This window comes from Metarhizium acridum (genome assembly GCF_019434415.1).
Source record: "Metarhizium acridum strain ARSEF 324 chromosome Unknown scaffold_141, whole genome shotgun sequence".
Lineage (NCBI taxonomy): Eukaryota > Fungi > Ascomycota > Sordariomycetes > Hypocreales > Clavicipitaceae > Metarhizium > Metarhizium acridum.
Window position 1 is genome coordinate 2985312 of NW_027094020.1, and position 18323 is coordinate 3003634.

Genomic DNA, 18323 nt, shown 5'->3' on the forward strand with positions numbered 1-18323 from the left:
TACTTAAATACTTAAATCTATTATTAACTTAATATAATTTACGTAATTAAGGTAGCTTATTTTAAGGTATAATATTTATAAAGAGATAAACTATAAGATATTATCTATAAAAAAGGCTATTAAATTATTAATAACTTTAAGGGTATTTTAATACTTTATAGTTTACGTGTATAAGTAATTTAAGTAATTAAATTATTTATATATTATACCTTAAATCATAAGATATTTCTTATTATATATTACATGCTTTTTATAATAGTTTTATATATACTTAAAGCGTAGCTTTTTAATAAACGCTTTTAAGGCTAATAGATTTACTAGTAACATTAAAATATATAATACTTATTAAAGCTTAATAAGCTTAGTATTATTAACCCTTTAAATTACTAAGAGAATTATACTATTATTAAGTACTTAAGTATTATTACTTACTTTATTTATAGGGATTAATTTATTAAATATCTTATAATTATTAAATATATATTAATTATAATAAATATAATACTTTATAGTATTATTAAATATTTAATTAAAGCTTCTTATATTTACTTTATAACCTTTAATTATTATATTAATAACCTTATTCTTATTAATTATTATTATAAAGAAGTTACTTAAATCTTATAATTACGTTAAAAATACTTTTATATCTTAAGGTATATTAGTATTTACGTTATATACTATTAAGCGTTTATTTATAGTATTTTTATTAACGCGTTATTTATTTTAAATTATACACTTATTATTATTATAATTACTTAAGGTATTTAGCTATTTATATATATTATAAACCTTTTAAAAGAGCTCTTAATAATTATTAAGCTTTAAGGCCTTTATTTACTTTTATAAGAGCTAATTTAACCCTATTATATCTCTCTTATACTTACTATTAGTATTATTATTAGTATAATAGGTAAAGGGATTAATAAGACCTTTATTACTTTAATTAATAAACTTCTTTTTATTTTTAAGTGTTAATACTTATTTTAAGTGAGATTTATTAGTAAGTTTAAGGTAATATTCGTATTATTATTAATATTAGCTACTTAATATTATTAATAGACTTATAAATAAAAAATATTAAAGGTATTCTTTAAGTTAATAAGAAATTATAACTAATAAAGCTTCTTAAGTATTATTTAATTTAATTATATACGTTTAAGCTTATATAACCTTTTCTTAAATACTTAAGTAAATTCCTATACGTTATTATATTTTTATAGGATATTAATAATAAGTTTAATAATAACTTTATTAAGAATATTAACTTTACGTTATTAATTAAGTTTTTATAGTATTAAGTAAGCTTTATATGCGTTTATTTTAGCTTTAATCTTTTTTATTATATAAGTAAAGTATAACTTATAAATACCTATAAGTAAATTATAATTATATTATTCCTAGAATATAAGTTATTATATATACTTATTTTAGATTTTATTTAAATAAAGCTCTATTAAAGAAGTAAGTTATAAGAGTTTTTAAAGAATAAGTATAATAAATTTAATTATAATAATATTCTTTAATACTTTATTTCACTTAACTTTATTAATAAAGTTCTTAAGTTTAGGTATAATTAAGTAATTATTATTATTATTAATAGCTTTAATTATTAAGCTTTATATATTAAAGTTATTAATATTAACTTTAGGTTTTTTATTTAATATTAGTTTAAGAAGTATAATATTATTATATTATTAAAGAGCTATTATACGTAATATATTATTAAAGTATTAACTTAATAATTTTAATATATATTAATATTTTAAGGGAATAAAAGCTAATAATAACTTAAAGGCTTAAAGGTTATTAAATTATTTAATATAATTCAGTTTTTAATTTATTTAAGTGTTTAAAAGATATTAAATATTTTAGGTAATTATATATACTTATAGGGTATAAGTTTTACTTTTAATCTCTTTTAAATTAAAAGAGAGAATACCTTAATATATTACTTAAAGCTTACTTTTAAAGATAAAATATTTATTAATAAAGGTATTTTATTAATCTCACGTATAAGTTATAGGTAAAAATTTTAATTTAAAATTAATACTTATTAAGAGAATATCTTTAAAGGCTTAAATATATTAATTTACTCTTAACTTTTACTTAAAAGGTATTATTAAGCGAGAATTACTTACGTTTAAAATATTACTTCTCTTAATTATATTAAAAGGTATTTATTAGTATTAATAATTACTTATATTAATACTCTTTTTACGTATAACTTACTTAAGTTTAAAGTTAATATTAATTATTAAAATATTAATAGGTTTATTATACTTTTTATTTAAAATAAATAATAAGCTACTTACCTATTAATTTAAATTCTTAAAGTTATATTAAGTCTTTATAATAATAATAATAATATTAATAATAATAAATTTAATATATTTTAATTTAAGATTTATAATTACCTTACCTTAAACTTACCCTTACTTATAATAAATAATAATAGATTTAATAGAGTAGTATTTATTATATAATAAATATATTTAATATAAAAGAAAGTAAATTATATTTAAAGAAAAAGGTTTAATCTTTAAGATACCTATTAAAAGAGCTTTTTATAAACTTAAAAGAAGTTTAAAGTAATAATAAAGGCTTTAAAGCTATTAAGCTTATAACCTATTATAATTATATATATTATCCTATTATATTAGATATAAAGTATAAGTTACACTAGTACATATTATAGGCGGTACGAGCCCTAATATACACCCTACCTACCAATCTAGCTGAAGTGACTGTAATTAGTTGTGGAAATCGAACATCTCTGGACGGTTTAAAGATTTAACTGTGGGCTCATTCGGTGAGCATTACTTGGCAGGGAAACCGCAACGACGTCACTCTGGGTCTTGAGGATTTTCCGATGCAGCCCCTCCCATTCGTCTATCGTGAAAACCGGTGACGAGCTCCGAGACAAGCCAGGGAGGAAGGACATGAGGACATGTGCGGGAAGAGGTCAAGGGCCGGCCAGTCCTGTCGTGTCACTGAGACGTTGAAACTTGACAATGTCGCTCATGCAAAGAGTCTGGAGGAATAATGAAACCTCAGCACCGAGCGCCATGCCCCAAGACGAGGGAGTATAAAAGCGCCTAGGGCCGTATTTTTCGGAGTTCAGAGTAACTCCGTAGCGATTGTTAAATCGCGGACAGAGCCGAGGCAAGCTCACCGACCGGCACGTTCAATGGACGCAACGCTTGAACCTGGGCCGCAGAGTTTGAAAAATCGCTCTTCAGTTGGACCTTGCTTCTTGGAAGGCCGGGAAGAGGTGGATTATGGGGCGACTGAGGAAACTGGTACTCGTTTCCGTCTCTAGCGATGAAAATCTGTGCTAAACAGATACTTGGAGGCGGCTAGGCGGAGGAAGTCTTTGTCAAGGCATGCTAACTATTATAGTCTCACCAAGGTCGCATGCGGGCGGAGCCCAAAATTCGAACAATCACATGCAAGCTACTCCGTACACGAACCCTGACAGGTGCCACCCTCTTGTGGCTTGCATCGCTCCGATTAGAGTGCCACGTTGAACAGGGATGCTCAAAACTTCTGGAATTTGGCCCTGTTGGCAATACAACGTTTGTTTGTTGGCCAAACTGATTGGTGTGCAGCTTGCATGGTAATCTTGGGCAACCTGCTGAGGGAGACAGCCCGAGACAATGTTGCTCGCTAATACTTCGTAACTTGGCTGGCAACTGGCTTGAGACCCTGAAGATCTTGGGTAGCATTTCTTCCCGCATGCCTGGATGACGAGTAGTAGCTGCCGAGTATGTATGGAGATGGGAAACAACCTCAACCTGGCCAGACCAACTAAAAGTAACTGGGCAACAAGACGAGCTCAGTTTGTGGAAATTTCAATTTAAACCATGCTTCTGTTGTCTGTATTGCTGATTTGACCGACAGTGGTCGTCGCCTACAGGCATTTCCCAGCCCGTCAACTTTGAACTGACTCGCTCTGCCAAGGGAAACCACGCAAACACGAAAGCCAACATGCCTCCCCATGCCGGCCAATTTTACCTCGCCTTGTTGGGCATTGATTGACGGCTGTACGTCATGCGCGCTTTTGACTCGGTATGCTGAATTGATGTAGCGCTCTTGCCAAGGTTGTGCGCCGTCTACTGTACTCAGCCTCGGCCTCCGTTGTAGTCGGCACCGCCAGCCTTGCGCAGTCTCGCTACCACATCCTTCTCCTCCAGCTCAGAGCGGTCACTGGCGGTAATGGCGATGCTGTGATGGGACAGAATGCGCTTCACGTCGCCGCTCTCGACGCTGACCCGTGCCTTGCGCATCACTTTGGTGTTTTCGCCAATCCAGACAATCAGGACAAACTTGACACGGGTGCTCTCGGCGTCGTTGGCGTACTCAACACGTGCATAACCATACTGGACCTGGGCATCGTCCAGAGAAGCGGCCAGTTCGGCAATGCCTCCCGTGCCTGTCCTACTCAGTGACAGTTTGTTCCCAGTTGCTGCCGCATATGAGATGAGCATCCAGTTGACTTCATCTTTGTCACTGCGAACGGCATCATATGCGGCAGCGATGTCGGGGTGGTCCAAGCCACTCATTGTGCGGGATGGGGGACTTTCGACGGCAATGAAATCTGTGGAGGTGGCAACAAGCGTCAAGGCCCTGTTTGTGCCACACAGGGATTTAAATCTAGGCAGGTGGTGTCCGCAGAGTGAGCGGCTCAAAATTGGCCGAGAGAAGAGCTCGGTGGTTTGTTTGCACTGTTTGTGCAACCGTGACCGATCAAAAGAGACTTGCGAGGTTTTCAGTTACCCAGGTTGGGCAAAGGGGGGAAAAGCCAAGGGGTTTTGCCGCCCCACTCGCAAACAAGAGCATTGTCCAGAGTCTTGAGCACAAAGCCTGTTTCAAGCCTAACCCACCATCTTCATCGACGAGGGGCTCTGTGACCTCACTGGACCGCTCTATCTGAGCCATACCGGACGATACTCGGTACATGGGTCGAATACCGACGGGAAAGTAAACAACTACCTTCATCATGTTCGAAGAGTCTTGCCGAGAATCAGCTTGGCTGTTTTGAGTTGTACTGGCGCATTTGGTCGATTCCCCCGCCAGCAACCAAAATGAGCTTGCCTGTGAGAAAATACGCATAATTTGGATGCCCTATCCTGCTTGTCCGGCGTCAAAACTGACGTTGCTTCTCCTGGGGCATTGGATCGAAACTACGTCCCAATTTACGGATCATGTTTCATGGTCTTGCCGTCTTGACAAGTAGGATATAGGTCTGCCGCGGATACAAGCATGCACATTGCAACCCGCCATGAACCTTCGTCGACATGGCGCCGCCCAGGCTGAAGAAACCGAAGCAAACGCCGGTGTGGCCGTGGCTCGGCTTTGTGTCGGGGTTGGCCGCGGCTCTATGGGCTGGCGTAGATCAACTCATACACTAGCCGCATATACCGGGTTGTCAGGACACGGCTACTTGGGTTGACGATGAAGAAGAACCTCGTCGTTGTAGGTTCTACTTCCAGGTTTGATTCAATCTTCGGAGCACACGGCTTTGTCATTAGTTTGTGGTTGCAAAGTGGGGAGATGGAGGAAACAATACATGACTAACAGAAATACGAATGTTTGTGACTTTTCACCACAATCAACGGTCATGATATGCGCCGTCAACCATCTTCAACAAGCCTCTGCCTTACGGTCCCCGACTTTTGTCCGTTTGATCTGCATTGGCCTAATCTCTGGCTGTAGGATATCGAGGGGAGCAGCCTTTGTCTGAAGATGCGTTATCGGGTAAGTGCCATCTCGGTTGAGTTGTGGCTCGACACAGTGCGAAACACTAGCTATATCCGCCCTGAATTGAGTTTCCCAAGTTCTAGTAACAGAAGAACTGGACTAGTAGAAACCTAGAAGAATTGGAAACGAGCAGTCAGAGTCCGGCGTGGTGTTTCGCTTGAATGCTACTTTTGTCATGATCTAACGCAGGTTTCCATGCGATATAATGCCTACTATTACTTACTAGTACTTCCTGTGGGATGAAATGTATAGCGGTCAAGCCACAGATGTGGGTGGTTCACGTACGTCCACCAATTTCCTCGCCAGAACGCAACACAGCGGCCTCTCGAAGACCTGTAAGATATACAACGCCTTCAAAAGTCACCATGTTTCCGGGTCCAAGTCCGCGGAAACTGCGGGCATCTTTCAATCGGCTTCGAAGATGCTCTTGCCGCCGAAAACTTCTGTTTCGTCTTCTTTGGCCATCTCCGTGGCACTTCCAAGTGCCTGTGCAGCTCTCTCTGACGGAGCTCCAGAACACCGGAGATCAAATGTCTTCATCTCGACAGCCGGACATTCTCCAACTCTATTATATACCTCTATTTCGAGTACGAGACACGCCTCTCCGCTCCCTATATCGACTCTACGTGGACCTCTGCTCTAAGAACATTATCATGATGAGCTACGAATGCGACTACTACTTCTATCATGCTGAGGCACGTTGGCAGCTATCTCGTATCCCTGATCCTATGGACCCGGACCCTACGAGGTACGCATTACTGGCTAGCTTCGCCGAAGCCCTCGTCTCTGCTTTCAATTGGAGGCTGGAGCTTGGATTGCAACGTGATGGCACCCAGATCGAGGGCCAGGATCCAATGAAGGTTCCGCTCGAAACAGCACCTCAATGGGCAAGCAAAGTGCGTCCTTTAGCAGAGAAGCTGGACTTGCGGCCCCATGATGAGAATAGTTCTGATCCAATATTTCTGAAGAGAAATATTCTGGCATCGACGGGCTATTTATTCTGTGTGTGATGGACGCGTGTGTAATGCTATATGTCCCAATCGGAAAGCATTTCCGCTGAAGGCTTAGCATAGGACTAGTTTTTGTAATGTCTTCCTAGCTAATTAGTTTCCAAGGAGTAGAGATACCAGCATACCCAAACCGAGCAACAAAAGCCTCGGCGACTTGTTTGATCGCTGCATCATCTGAAGGGGTGTAAACGATCGTATTCCAAGACTTCACAAGTTCATAAGAGAGAGGGCCGCCACTCTCCTGTACCATCTGAGCCAAGATCTCCACAGCGTCACTCACGTCAATATGCCGACGCTCAGATCCAATCCTCTTTAACTTTCGGGCTAGCGACCACTCCCATTTCGCCGCGTAAATAATCAAGTTCGTTCCTTGCCAAAGAACAACACCCTGAGAAATAGAACCATAAAAGAGATGTCGCTTAGTCTCTCCTACCGCAAATACTTCCATGCGAGAGTTAATCCATTCTTGGCACCTGCAGTCAACGCCAGTTCGGTACAAGCCCGAGGTCCTAGGCAAATGTGTTTTGGTACTCCGTACATTATCCATGTTTATTGAGCTAGTTCGGATGCCATGCGCTAGGACGCCATAGAACTAATACGCCCATACCACTATGATTAGTGATGTTATTAGATTGAGGCAATTCAGATTGGCGCTGGAGTAGACAGAAAAATAGTTATAATGGATTCAATTCCTCGAAAGATTTCGCCTAACCCCTGGAGCTCCAATTGTCTTGCCCGATAAGGCAGGAGCTGAGCCTCCTTTGCTCGTCCGGCAGGGGCCTCCCACCACTGACCACGCCTGTGTTGAGGGAAAGCCGGCAGGAAAGGGGTTCACGGTAGTTATTTCCTAATCAGGCGTGACGTGGCCGTATCACCGACCTACCGTGATGGGTAACTTGACCATGACAGCACATCATCTTTCTGCGATCCTTTTTAGCCATCTACGAAGATGATCGTTGCAAACGGTTTTACCTCTAGTGTATATAATCACGACCGAACTTCTCAACAGGGGAATCGTGTGGCTTCTACATTTGATGACCGTCTTACAAATATCATGCAAAAGCTGTAGTTTAGAGTCTTTCGATTCTTCCCTCCCCCTTGTCGACAAGCTCTTCTAATACTCTTTAATCAACGTGGCCCTTGGTGATTCTGCACATAGCGCATGATACCCCTGGCATAGAGACATTGCTTGAATTCTGCGTCTTGGACCGACGCAGCCCGGGGCCCAGGGCACGTGCGAGTGTCTCACGATCCTCTCAAGTCTGTAATAAGATGAAGTGAAAGCCGCGTACTCCAGGCTGCTCACCAGGAGTGCGTGTTGACTCGTATGATATTTTCACACCGGGGAACAGAGCAGCGTAATTGATGCTCGACATCGAGGCTACTGACGCTGCGGCTTGGCTCGTGCGATATTCTTTGCCAGCTTCCCACAACGAAGCAGTGTATTTCATGCTCAATATGCCGGGGCCAATAACGTCTACCAAAATGCGAACCCATTCAATAAATGTAGGACGAAAGGGAGGATACTGGGAGTCGCCGATATTACAGTTCAAGTTGCAGGTAAAGCGGAAGCACGGTCAAAAATGTGCTCCATCGGGTTGTCGCTTCCAGTCTTTCATAGACGTTGCCTCCAAGTCTTCAACGTCAACATCACAAAGGGCGTGAATAAACTTGTTTGACATGTTTTCTTCTATTTTAAGCCACATGCTCCTGTCTGCCGGACAAGTCAGAATCGAAAAAACGGTCAATAGAGATTGATGAAACCTTGAACCTTGACCCTTGTGCATTGTCAACACACGAATGCGCTGGTAATTCGAAGCGGTGGTACTTACACATTTCCATCTCGCTCAGTCACCCACACACACTCTCTCGGCCGCTGACAACACCACAAAAAAGGCCAAGTTTGTTCCCATATTACGCAGTTTCAAACGCTCAGGATATTATACCCTTGAGATGAATTCCAACATTTCTGGCTTTTTGAACCGCATATACCAATTTTTGACAGCGCCCTACATCTTATTGCGACAGCAAATCTGAGCATGGACACCACGGCTAACCTGGGACTGTCACACACATGTTACACGAGGCTCGCCGACTTTTTGCACGGAGGTCTTTGGTCTTTTAGGCCTTGAAGGGAAGCCAAGGACTTTAAATAACCAAAGACTGTTGATAGATGAATTGAGGTATCACTCCAAGCCCTCCACTGAGCCGCTGCCACAGGAGCCGCGGTTAACATGCCATGCATGGACTTGGAGTGACGACATGTCCCTTGTAGAGATGCAAAGAATTGAGACGAGTGAGATTAGGGCTTTCATCTCTCTTAGAAGACGGCGAGTTATTGAATTGTCCCGGAAAAAAGTCTGCCATTATTCGGCATCACCGAAAAGCTTCACGCCACAGGCGCGAGTTACCACCCAGTCGGAGCAGGACTAGCACGTGATGACGACGGCGACGCATGCAAGGTTAGATGCGACAATAGAGAGGAAAATCTCTATACGACACACAGTCCTGCCACTGTATTGAAAGGGGCTCAAGTAGCTAGCTGGAGATTCTATCGAGTACTAATTCACCACTTGATGCCATCTATGCTCGGGTCGTAACGAAAGCTTAAATCAACTCCATGGTGAAGTTACTCATAATACCAACCATTTCTATATTTTGCACTTGTCAAAATATGTCGTGTACTATTTGCTTGCAGTGCTAAAATTCTAGAGGTGCGTCGTTGTTTAATATACTAGAGTAATAGGAGTGCGAAGCAGATATGTATATTAGGTTAATATCGGAAGCATGCAGTGAATCAATACGGGGCATATGACTCTGTAATACTATTCAACTACATCATTCTTATTCAACCAACTGGCATAACGCTTAATCATACCTCGATTATAACCTGCGGATGGTAGGTAGTACATCACGTGCATGCAACGACGACTGTAACAGTGTGCAAACACAGTGCCACAGGCCCCGCAAAGTGGCTGCACGTGGGGCCCTACATCACCCCTGAACGATTGCCAAGACCCGTACCACTGAGCAGCTGTGTTTTACCGTTTCACGTCTTAACAATAGTGTTATTTATAACCAAGGACTGTAGTTTATCTATAACTTTGCCTGTTTTCATCTACCCATAGGTAACTGACCACATGTTTAATTCACATTTCACTTTTTATTGGCCTTCCCGTAATAGGTACACGTAACCTTTTGACAATGATTCAGGGTCCATTGTAGACCCACCGTTCTAGACCAAAAATAGTAAGAGAGATGGCCAGCTCGGATCAACTACGACGTCGAGTCAGCTGGGCATAAGCTCGAGCAGTCTGGTGATCAGATCATCTGTCTCGATTCGCGCCGGCAGTGCAAGCGCAGTCTACAGAATGTACTCGGTTCCGAACAGAAAACCTAATATAAGCAGGCTCTCCAAACTCGAAAAAAGGGGAAAACCATACGCCACCACGTTATGCATTAAGCCACCCCCTAGATGGGACACACAACCACCACGGATTCTCAGCACATACGCCAACTTGGTGCGAGTTCGGCATCATGAAGCCTCATCTCGCGGCCCTCGCGCCGCTTGTTCCGCAGACCCTGGCCAGCTACGCCTTCTACGTTGGCAAGAACCTCACGCGGGACGGGAGCGTTCTCGTCGGGGGCACGGGCGAGGAGGTATCGAGCCACTGGCTGCAGCTGTTCCCGGCGGCGGACCACGCCTCGAATGAAACCGTCGCGGTTGGCGTCACTGGCAGGGCAAACATCCCGGGGGAGCTGATTCGCATCCCCCAGGTGAACCACACCTTCCGGTACCTCAGCATGGAGTATTCCGACTACATGGGCTTCCCGGCGCCCCTGACCAACGGCGGCCTGAATGAGAAGGGAGTCGCGGTCAGGGACGTGTGGGCTCCCAGCCGCGACGAGTTGATTCGCATGACGCCCACTCCGCAGCGCGGCGTGCAGTACAGCGACATGGCGAGACTGGTCATGGAGCGCGCGAGCACTGCCCGGGCCGGGGTCGAACTGATTCGAGACCTCATCAGGGACCACGGCGAGGCCACCTACGGCGGAAACACGCACCTCATTGCCGACAAGGACGAGGGGTGGGTGGTTTGGGAACTCGCCGGCGGCAAGGGGCTCTGGGCGGCAGAGAGACTGGGCGCCTCGCAGGTTCGCGCCCTGTACCCCGGCTACATTGGCGACTTTCCGGTAGACTTCGCCAGCGGCACCGACTTCATGGGCTCGGACAACATCGTCAGCTTTGCCGTCGAGCAGGGGTGGTGGAGTCCGCACTCGGGCGAGCCCTTCAACATCTTCAAGGTGTACGGCCCCCAGGGCCCCGGGTACACAGAGCGCGACGGGGGCTTCAAGTACATGTCGCAGGCGGCCCTGGAAAACGCCACGCTGGCAATGGCGCCCGTGTCCGAGGCGGACCTCATGGCGAGGGTGCGCGATCACCGCATCGCAGACGACGAAGCCGGCTACGGACAAGTCGTCTCTCTGCGCGAGGGCGTCGACCCGGACATGCTGAGGCTCTGGATCGCGCCCACGGGCTCCGTCGCATCGCCCTTCATCCCCTGGTGGCTCGGGGGCCAGTCTGTCCCCCCCGAGTTCGGCCAGCACCGCTACCTCACGACCGGCGCGTCGAGCAGCTTCCTCGCGCCCGATTTCCAGCTCCAAGAGGCCTCTCAGTTTGCGGGGCGCATATTCAAGCGTGTCCTGTACTACATGTGTAGTGCGCCGACGTTATTCTTCCCCATTGTGACGGATGCAATGACTGCCTTTGAGAGCGAATCCGCCAGGGACCTCGAGTGGGTCGAGAGAAGCGCAGAGACGCTCATCGCGAGTGGTGAGAGGGACTCGGCAAGGCGCTTGATGACGTATTATTCGCATTCGAGGGCTGCCAAGGCTCTCGAGATGGGCAACACCATGAATAATGCGCTGGATGGGTATATAAAGTTGCGGGGGTTGTGGAGAGATCCCGTGGGCACCGAGATTAACGACGCTGGCGAGGGGGCCGAGACGGTCAATTGCCTGGTTGGGTTCAATCCTGATCGGCCGGCCAGTCAGCAGGGAGCCCCCCGGAGAGGTAAACTTGTTGTCCAGGATCTGTCTTGATGTGTCCTGCGGCGGCTCACATGTACATAAACCACGACTCGGATGCCGTTCTGGTGATAAAAGACGGCAGTGTAAATAGATGCAAATATAGCTTGGTACTCGTATCATATGTTACAAAATCATGTCTGTGATTCAGCAAAAGCGACGACAGCAAAGACGTAAAAAAAGCAGACCAAACTCCAGTATTTGTTATGTGATGCTTACCTGTTGGCCGTATACCTTGCTTCAGCGCAATATATTGCAGCCAGTGAATAGTTCCGTTCACTCCGCATCTTTCACCAACGACCAGCATTTACGCATCCCCGTGCCCATAGACTCCCCTTCCACATTATCACTCCACCTCGCCCGATCTCCTATTCCACACTCCGTACCATTCTCTCCAAGTCGGAACAAGTGCACATGCATAGTCAGCTTCAGATGCGAGAACAACCACGGCACACTCCCCAATTCTCCCATATGCTTAGGAGATTCACTGCCCAGTAACGTCTTCATGTGCGCTTTAGCCAATGTCGTGCGGTGCTTCACCGTGCCGTAATCGTCCTTGCTGGAGAGCGTCTTGCTTGGAAACTCCCATAGTCCTGCTAGCAGGCCCTTGTCTGGTCGACGGTGGATGAGATACGAACCGTCTGGGCGGCGGATCGCACAAACGATGGTTTCTTCTTCGCGGACAGGCTTTTTGGCTGTTTTGAGGGGGAATTTGCGTGCGTAGTTGGAAATGGCCTCCTGTTGGGCATCGTTCTTGCTGGCGTCTTGCTTTTTGGGGTCGCTTTGTTTGGCGGGCTTTGCTCCTGTGAACGAAAACGCCGCTAGGGTCATCTGCTTGGGCCCTTTGCTCTTATCTGTTTTTTTGGAGTTAGGTTTTGATTCCTGCAAGGCTGTTGGCTCTGAGCCGTTGTCGGCCTCCTCTTCGAGTGGTTCGCAGAGTGTACAGAGATCTTCAATGTCATGAATGACGTTTGCTTTCTTCTGCTCAATATCCTTCGCTTCATTATATACACGACATGAGCCAGTGACGGGACACTGCGAGCAGTTCGGCTTCGGAGTGCACACCGTGCTGCCTAGTTCCATGAGTGCTTGTCCCCATCGACCGGGCCTGTCGGATACCTTTGACTCGTCTTCATTACAGGGGCGGTCGAGAGCCACAGCCTGAACGAGGGCATCAGCTGCTGCCCAGATGAAATCGATGACTTTTTTGTCCGTTTTGATGTTGCCGTATATGCCTAGCTGACGACTTAACACGCGTAAGACGTTTCCATCGACCATGGGGGTAGCTCGGCCAAAAACAATTGCAGATATGGCACCGGCTGTGTATCTACCGACCCCAGGAACTTTGGCCTCTAGTTCGTGAGTATCTGATGGCAGCAAGCCTTGCATTGTCGGGTCCTCCACTACCAACTTTGAAGCTTCGTGAATTCGCGTCGCTCGACTGTAATATCCCAGCCCTCGCCAGGCAGCCAATACGTCCTCTGGGTCAGCGGCGGCAAGGTCCTGGATTGTAGGCCATTTGTCCATCCAACGGTTCCAATAGTCGATAACCACAGCAACCCTGGTTTGCTGCAGCATGATCTCACTAATCCACACCTCGTATGCTCGGCGCTCGAGCGATGTTCTGAGCTGTGATGCATTGGGTTGCGTGGAAGGATTGATCCAAGGTTTACGCCAAGGCATGGCGCGAGTCGTGCTGACGGAGTCGAACCATGTCAACAAGGCCTGCCGATGTTCGAAGCCCTGGCTATCACAGAGGAATAGCGGTTTGTGGTATGAGAGCGAGTGCTGGCGCCCCGACGCAGGGCAACATGGCTCTGGTGAAACAGTACCGCAATTTTGGAATATGGAAATGCAGGTGCCATTTCCCTTTTTTGATCGAGGATTCGAGAATTTGCGCCTCTTGGCGCTTCTCAATTCATTGTCCGATGGCTGGCTGTCGTCATCAGAACCAAAGCTGTCGTCGCTGTGCCGTGACGTCCCGAGACGAGCTGAAGATGGCCCATTAGGTTTTCTTGGCTGACCAAGCGATACGTTTCTAGATGACGGCCTCATTGTCATTGAGCGTTTTCCAGCCATGGTTTGGATCTTTGCGGCTTCGTCAGCTGGGTTGATACATTGATGCTGTTGAATGGTGCTCTCAAATGGACGCGTCGTGGTTGGCGCGTCTCGCCTCTCAGGTCCCACGCACGCGTAGAGTGCCGATTCGCAGCGCAGCATCACACATTGTGCATCGCACGTCAGTCTCAAGCAGGTTTATGACGCACAAACCCGACAGCAAAGCCTGCAAGCAATTTTGAGAGGTTCGTTTGCTGCCTTACTTTGCACCGAGGCAAAGTGTGTACTCGCCCCAACGCTGTCGTAACTCTTGTCGCCTGCCCCAACGTCCAACAATCTTCAGTTCAGCATTGCTCTGCCGACACCGGGTCACCGTGAGAGAGCATATCAAACCTAATGCAGTCCCATTGCTCGGCTTGTCGGATGTGAGGCTCGTATGAGATGACTTAAGAACTAATCTGCTGCCGCACACGTGGCTATATGGGAGTCTTCAATACCAGTCGTTTGGTTGTGACGGAGTCTCGACCAGCTTTTTACATTAGAAGATTAGGACGCTACTGTTGCCACTGAAAAGTGGAAGTCTGCCTGGTGGTGAACAACGCTCTGGTAGTCTGTGCCCTCCAGAAAAGGCCGCGAAGAGCAAATTGTTGTGCTTCTTAAGAGCTTCAATTGAGAACGCTGAATAACCACAAAGCATCAGCTTTTACGCCGCAACACTGATAGACCTGTTGATCCAACAAGGAGCTGCCATGCCAATCACAATCCAGACCAAGCTTGCATAGCAGACCCGAAGGAATGGGACTAGCTCGTGGCAAGTAGCCCGTGTGGGGGGAACGTAGTTATCATGCGTGAACGCGGAGATAGCTCCGGTCAACCGTCGGCGTCGCGTAGCTGGCGCAGGCTGCTCGCATCAATTGAAGTATACGCAAGGGGTAGAATGGCCCTGCAATCTGTGGGGAAGAGCTGTTGGTCTATTTTTGGGTGGTAGGATGCGCTACCTATCACCAGAGAGTTCCCTGTCCAGAGATTGGGGTACTCCGTACGGTATCCCGATATCCTAACGCGGAGATGAGCCGGCAGCATGGAAGCTTGAGCTGTGTTTGCAGTAGAGATTCGTCAAGTTGGGTGTAGTGAGGCGTCGTGCAGAAATGCGATGTCTGAGCAACGGTTAGCTTGGTACGAATTGTAAATCGATATCGAATCCCACACGGGCTCAATTCTTCTGGCCCAGGTCTTTGAATGTGGGTTGCCAGTGGGGAGATGTTGAGTCGACTGTAACCTTGAAGCGGGCGTGGCGTACTTGGCGGCAACAATGAAGGGAACTGTCGATGTGCCGCGATTGTCGCCCACACCGTGTTCGTAGTTTTTCTTGTGGAAGTTGAGCGCAACGAACGCAGGCCCCTGAAGATGTCGGTGGGATTTTCTGAATTCGATTTCGATGGCATCATGTCTAGAGTGCAGCGCGGAGGTCCTCGAGACCACCAGACGTCAACTGGTGGCAAGGGGAGCCACGGTGGGGGTCAACTTCCTCGCTGTTGCAGAGCCAGGATTGGAAGGAGCTACGGAGTAACTTACCTGGATTCAGCATCAGCAGTGAAACGGCAGGCGCGAACCAACCGGACGACCTCGTGAGCCTTTGACGCCAGTCGATAGTCTTGGGTACTCCAGTTTTTAATTTTGTCTGAGCCTGTCAAGAGAACCCAGATGTCTGGTCTGAAGAAGAGATGTCACAGCCTGGTTGTCCAACCGCATGCTTCCACCACCCAGGCACTGAGAGACTGACCACTCCCTAGCGTTTTCAAACCATGGCTTGCACACCTTGAGGGTCAAGTTGGGGGAGGGGTTCTCTGTAGATATGGAAACTTGCAATTCCCGGCCGGTCACCCCAGCCTGCTGGGCCCAAGAACCTGGGGAATGCGGAACCAGAGGCCGAGGAGCCACGACCAGTCGACGAGATAGATAAACCACCGTTCCCATTGTGTTTTTGGACATGGTAAAGATACTAAAACGAGGCTTTCATCCGGTCCGTCAACCACCAACGCAGCAATCCCCAAAATGGGCTTGGAAAAACCAAGTTCACAGCCCACGGCCACGACCGACCACGGATCCATCCACGGCGACCCAGACATCGATCCTGCCATAGAGAAAGGCGACCATGGTGAAATCACCCAGATCCAGGGCGATGCTCACTTCTACGAAACTGTCACGGCTGCGCCTTTGAACCCTTGGTCCAAGACCAGTCTGCAGCTCTACTTGATTTTGCTGGTTGCCGCACTCAACGCAACCGCCTCTGGTTTCGACGGCGTATGTTCAAGCTCAATGACCCCAAAATCATGCCTTTGTTTATTTTATAACACGTCATCTAGTCCATTTTCAGTTCCATCAATGCTATGGATCAGTACAAGGACTACTTTCACCACACCGAGCTTGGGTCTACCACCGGCATGTTCGTATTACCGTTCCTGGCCCACGTAAATGGCCATGGCCCCCTTCCAAATTGCTGATTCCAAACCAGCATCTTCATGATCTACACTGTTGGGAACATGATTGGATCTCTATTCACCGGTCCCATCTGCGACCACTTTGGCCGTCGAGCGGGCATGATGACTGGATCTGTTCTGATCATGATTGGAGCTGCCATCCAGACTGCTGCCCAGAACGATTCCCACCTCCTCGGTGGACGGTTTATCCTCGGATTCGGTGTTTCTATCGGGACGTCCTCCGCTCCCACTTACGCCCTCGAGCTCGCCCCTCCCCAATGGCGAGCCCGTGTTGTCGGTTATTATAACACTTGTATGGACCAACCCCTGGAAATGCCCACTGTCTACTCCTTTAGCTGACGCCTCGTTTTAGTCTTCTACACTGGATCCATATTGGCCACCGGCGTAGCATATGCCTCTGCCAAAAACGACAGCGAGCTCGCTTTTCGGTTGCCCCTGGGTCTTCAGCTGATCCCGCCCGCCTTCATCTTCGTTGGAGCTTGCCTCGTTCCCGAATCTCCCCGGTGGCTCACCATGAAGGGCAGGAAGGAAAAAGCCGCTTCCGTTTTAGCCAAATATCACGGTGATGGTGACATGGAACATCCCATGGTCAAACTTGAGATTCAAGAATTCGAGCAGAACATCGAGCTGCAGGCGGCTTCCAGCGTGTGGAACTACTGGGCTCTTGTCGACACGCATAACGCCCGTTGGCGATTTGCCATGATGGCCTTCATGTCCATCTTTGCTCAGATGGCGGGTAACTCGGTTTTGACGTACTACCTGCCCTCCATGTACAAGCTTCTCGGTATCCAGACAACCGAAAAGCGACTGCTGCTTACCTTTATGAACTCGATTGTTTCTTGTGCTGGCGCCGTTGCTGGTTCGGCAACCAATGATGGCATTGGCAGGCGAACCAAACTGTGGGTTGGCAGTATTGTTCTGGCAGGTCTTTTCGGCGGCGTGACGGGATTCTCGAGCCACTTTGAGGACAAGACCAAGACTGTCAGCCCAGCGCTCTCCAATGGTGGTGTTGCCTTCGTCTTCCTTTTCGGATGCGCCTATTCATTTGTCTACACTCCGCTTACCGCCACGTACTGTGCCGAAGTTTTGGCTACGCCTACTCGTGCCAAGGGAATGGGAATTCACGTCATTCTGTCCAACTGCGCCAACTTGTACAATACTTATGTTACAGCTATTGCTCTGGACTCGATCGACTGGAGGTACTACCTCATCTTTGTAGGCCTGAACCTGATCTATGGTGTCGTATGGTTCGTCTTTGGTGTTGAGACTCGTGGCCGCACCCTCGAGGAGATGGACGACGTCTTCAATGCCAAGTTTCCACCCCGTGCTGCCCTGAAGAAGGCCGTCATGGTACGACAAGGGGATGGACACTTGCAAGGACTGGATGGGGACGATGCATAGGCGCTCAACTACCGCTTAATAATGTTTTGAAGGGAGGTGTATTGGATCAGCCTGGCGGCGATGGATATTTATGATTTAGCGTTGATGAATAAAGATTGCAAGTCTATGAGGTTCTGCATCGTTTGCATCATGTGTGAAGTGCCCTAGTACCTACAAAGTACACAATACACACCCACCCTGTACCTAGGCATTGTGCTCACGACTAGGGCTAGAAGAGTTATTACATTTTATCAGAGTAACCTTCGGCAGTGCATAGCTCTACGCATCAAAAGACAATGAGCACCCCCCTATACCACTCACCGTCTGAAGATGTAGACGACATTATCAGCAAGCTGGAACGTGAACAAGCGACAATGGGATGTCGACCGGGAGCAACGCCTGACGCAATCTTCCGATCCGACGGGAAACATTCGTACAAGTTGGAATGCGAATTGCTGCACGCAAAATTGAAGACGACAAAGTCGACGTCATTCGCCTTGGCATCGCCGCTTCCAAATACTGG

At 46.6% G+C, this 18323-nt stretch overlaps 5 protein-coding genes across 5 annotated transcripts; 2 read left to right on the forward strand and 3 right to left on the reverse strand.

Moving 5' to 3' along the window:
- Positions 1 to 3741: 3741 nt before the first annotated feature.
- Positions 3742 to 4750, reverse strand: J3458_009539 (uncharacterized protein). Its single transcript, XM_007817525.2, has one exon. The coding sequence runs from the start codon at positions 4563 to 4565 to the stop codon at positions 4125 to 4127; it is 441 nt and encodes a 146-aa protein (XP_007815716.1). The 5' UTR covers positions 4566 to 4750; the 3' UTR covers positions 3742 to 4124.
- Positions 4751 to 4771: 21 nt separating this feature from the next.
- On the reverse strand, positions 4772 to 5004 carry J3458_009540 (uncharacterized protein; the record flags this gene model as incomplete). The annotated part of the gene is made up of 2 exons (XM_066119846.1): positions 4772 to 4866; positions 4887 to 5004. 2 exons carry the CDS (start codon positions 5002 to 5004, stop codon positions 4772 to 4774), a joined length of 213 nt encoding a protein of 70 aa, XP_065975643.1.
- Positions 5005 to 9880: 4876 nt separating this feature from the next.
- Positions 9881 to 11966, forward strand: J3458_009541 (uncharacterized protein). The gene has a single exon (XM_007817523.2). It carries the CDS (start codon positions 10311 to 10313, stop codon positions 11874 to 11876), a length of 1566 nt encoding a protein of 521 aa, XP_007815714.2. The 5' UTR covers positions 9881 to 10310; the 3' UTR covers positions 11877 to 11966.
- On the reverse strand, positions 9881 to 13986 carry J3458_009542 (uncharacterized protein). The gene has a single exon (XM_066119847.1). It carries the CDS (start codon positions 13938 to 13940, stop codon positions 12138 to 12140), a length of 1803 nt encoding a protein of 600 aa, XP_065975644.1. The 5' UTR covers positions 13941 to 13986; the 3' UTR covers positions 9881 to 12137.
- Positions 13987 to 15974: 1988 nt separating this feature from the next.
- J3458_009543 (uncharacterized protein) lies at positions 15975 to 17877 on the forward strand (the record flags this gene model as incomplete). Its single annotated transcript, XM_007817521.2, has 4 exons — positions 15975 to 16223; positions 16286 to 16365; positions 16435 to 16712; positions 16773 to 17877. 4 exons carry the CDS (start codon positions 15975 to 15977, stop codon positions 17819 to 17821), a joined length of 1656 nt encoding a protein of 551 aa, XP_007815712.1. The 3' UTR covers positions 17822 to 17877.
- Positions 17878 to 18323: the final 446 nt, after the last annotated feature.

Coding starts and splice junctions, on each gene's coding strand:
- J3458_009539 (XM_007817525.2), bottom strand. CDS start 4,565: ATGAGTGGCTTGGACCACCCCGACATCGCTGCCGCATATGATGCCGTT.
- J3458_009542 (XM_066119847.1), bottom strand. CDS start 13,940: ATGGCTGGAAAACGCTCAATGACAATGAGGCCGTCATCTAGAAACGTA.
- J3458_009541 (XM_007817523.2), top strand. CDS start 10,311: ATGAAGCCTCATCTCGCGGCCCTCGCGCCGCTTGTTCCGCAGACCCTG.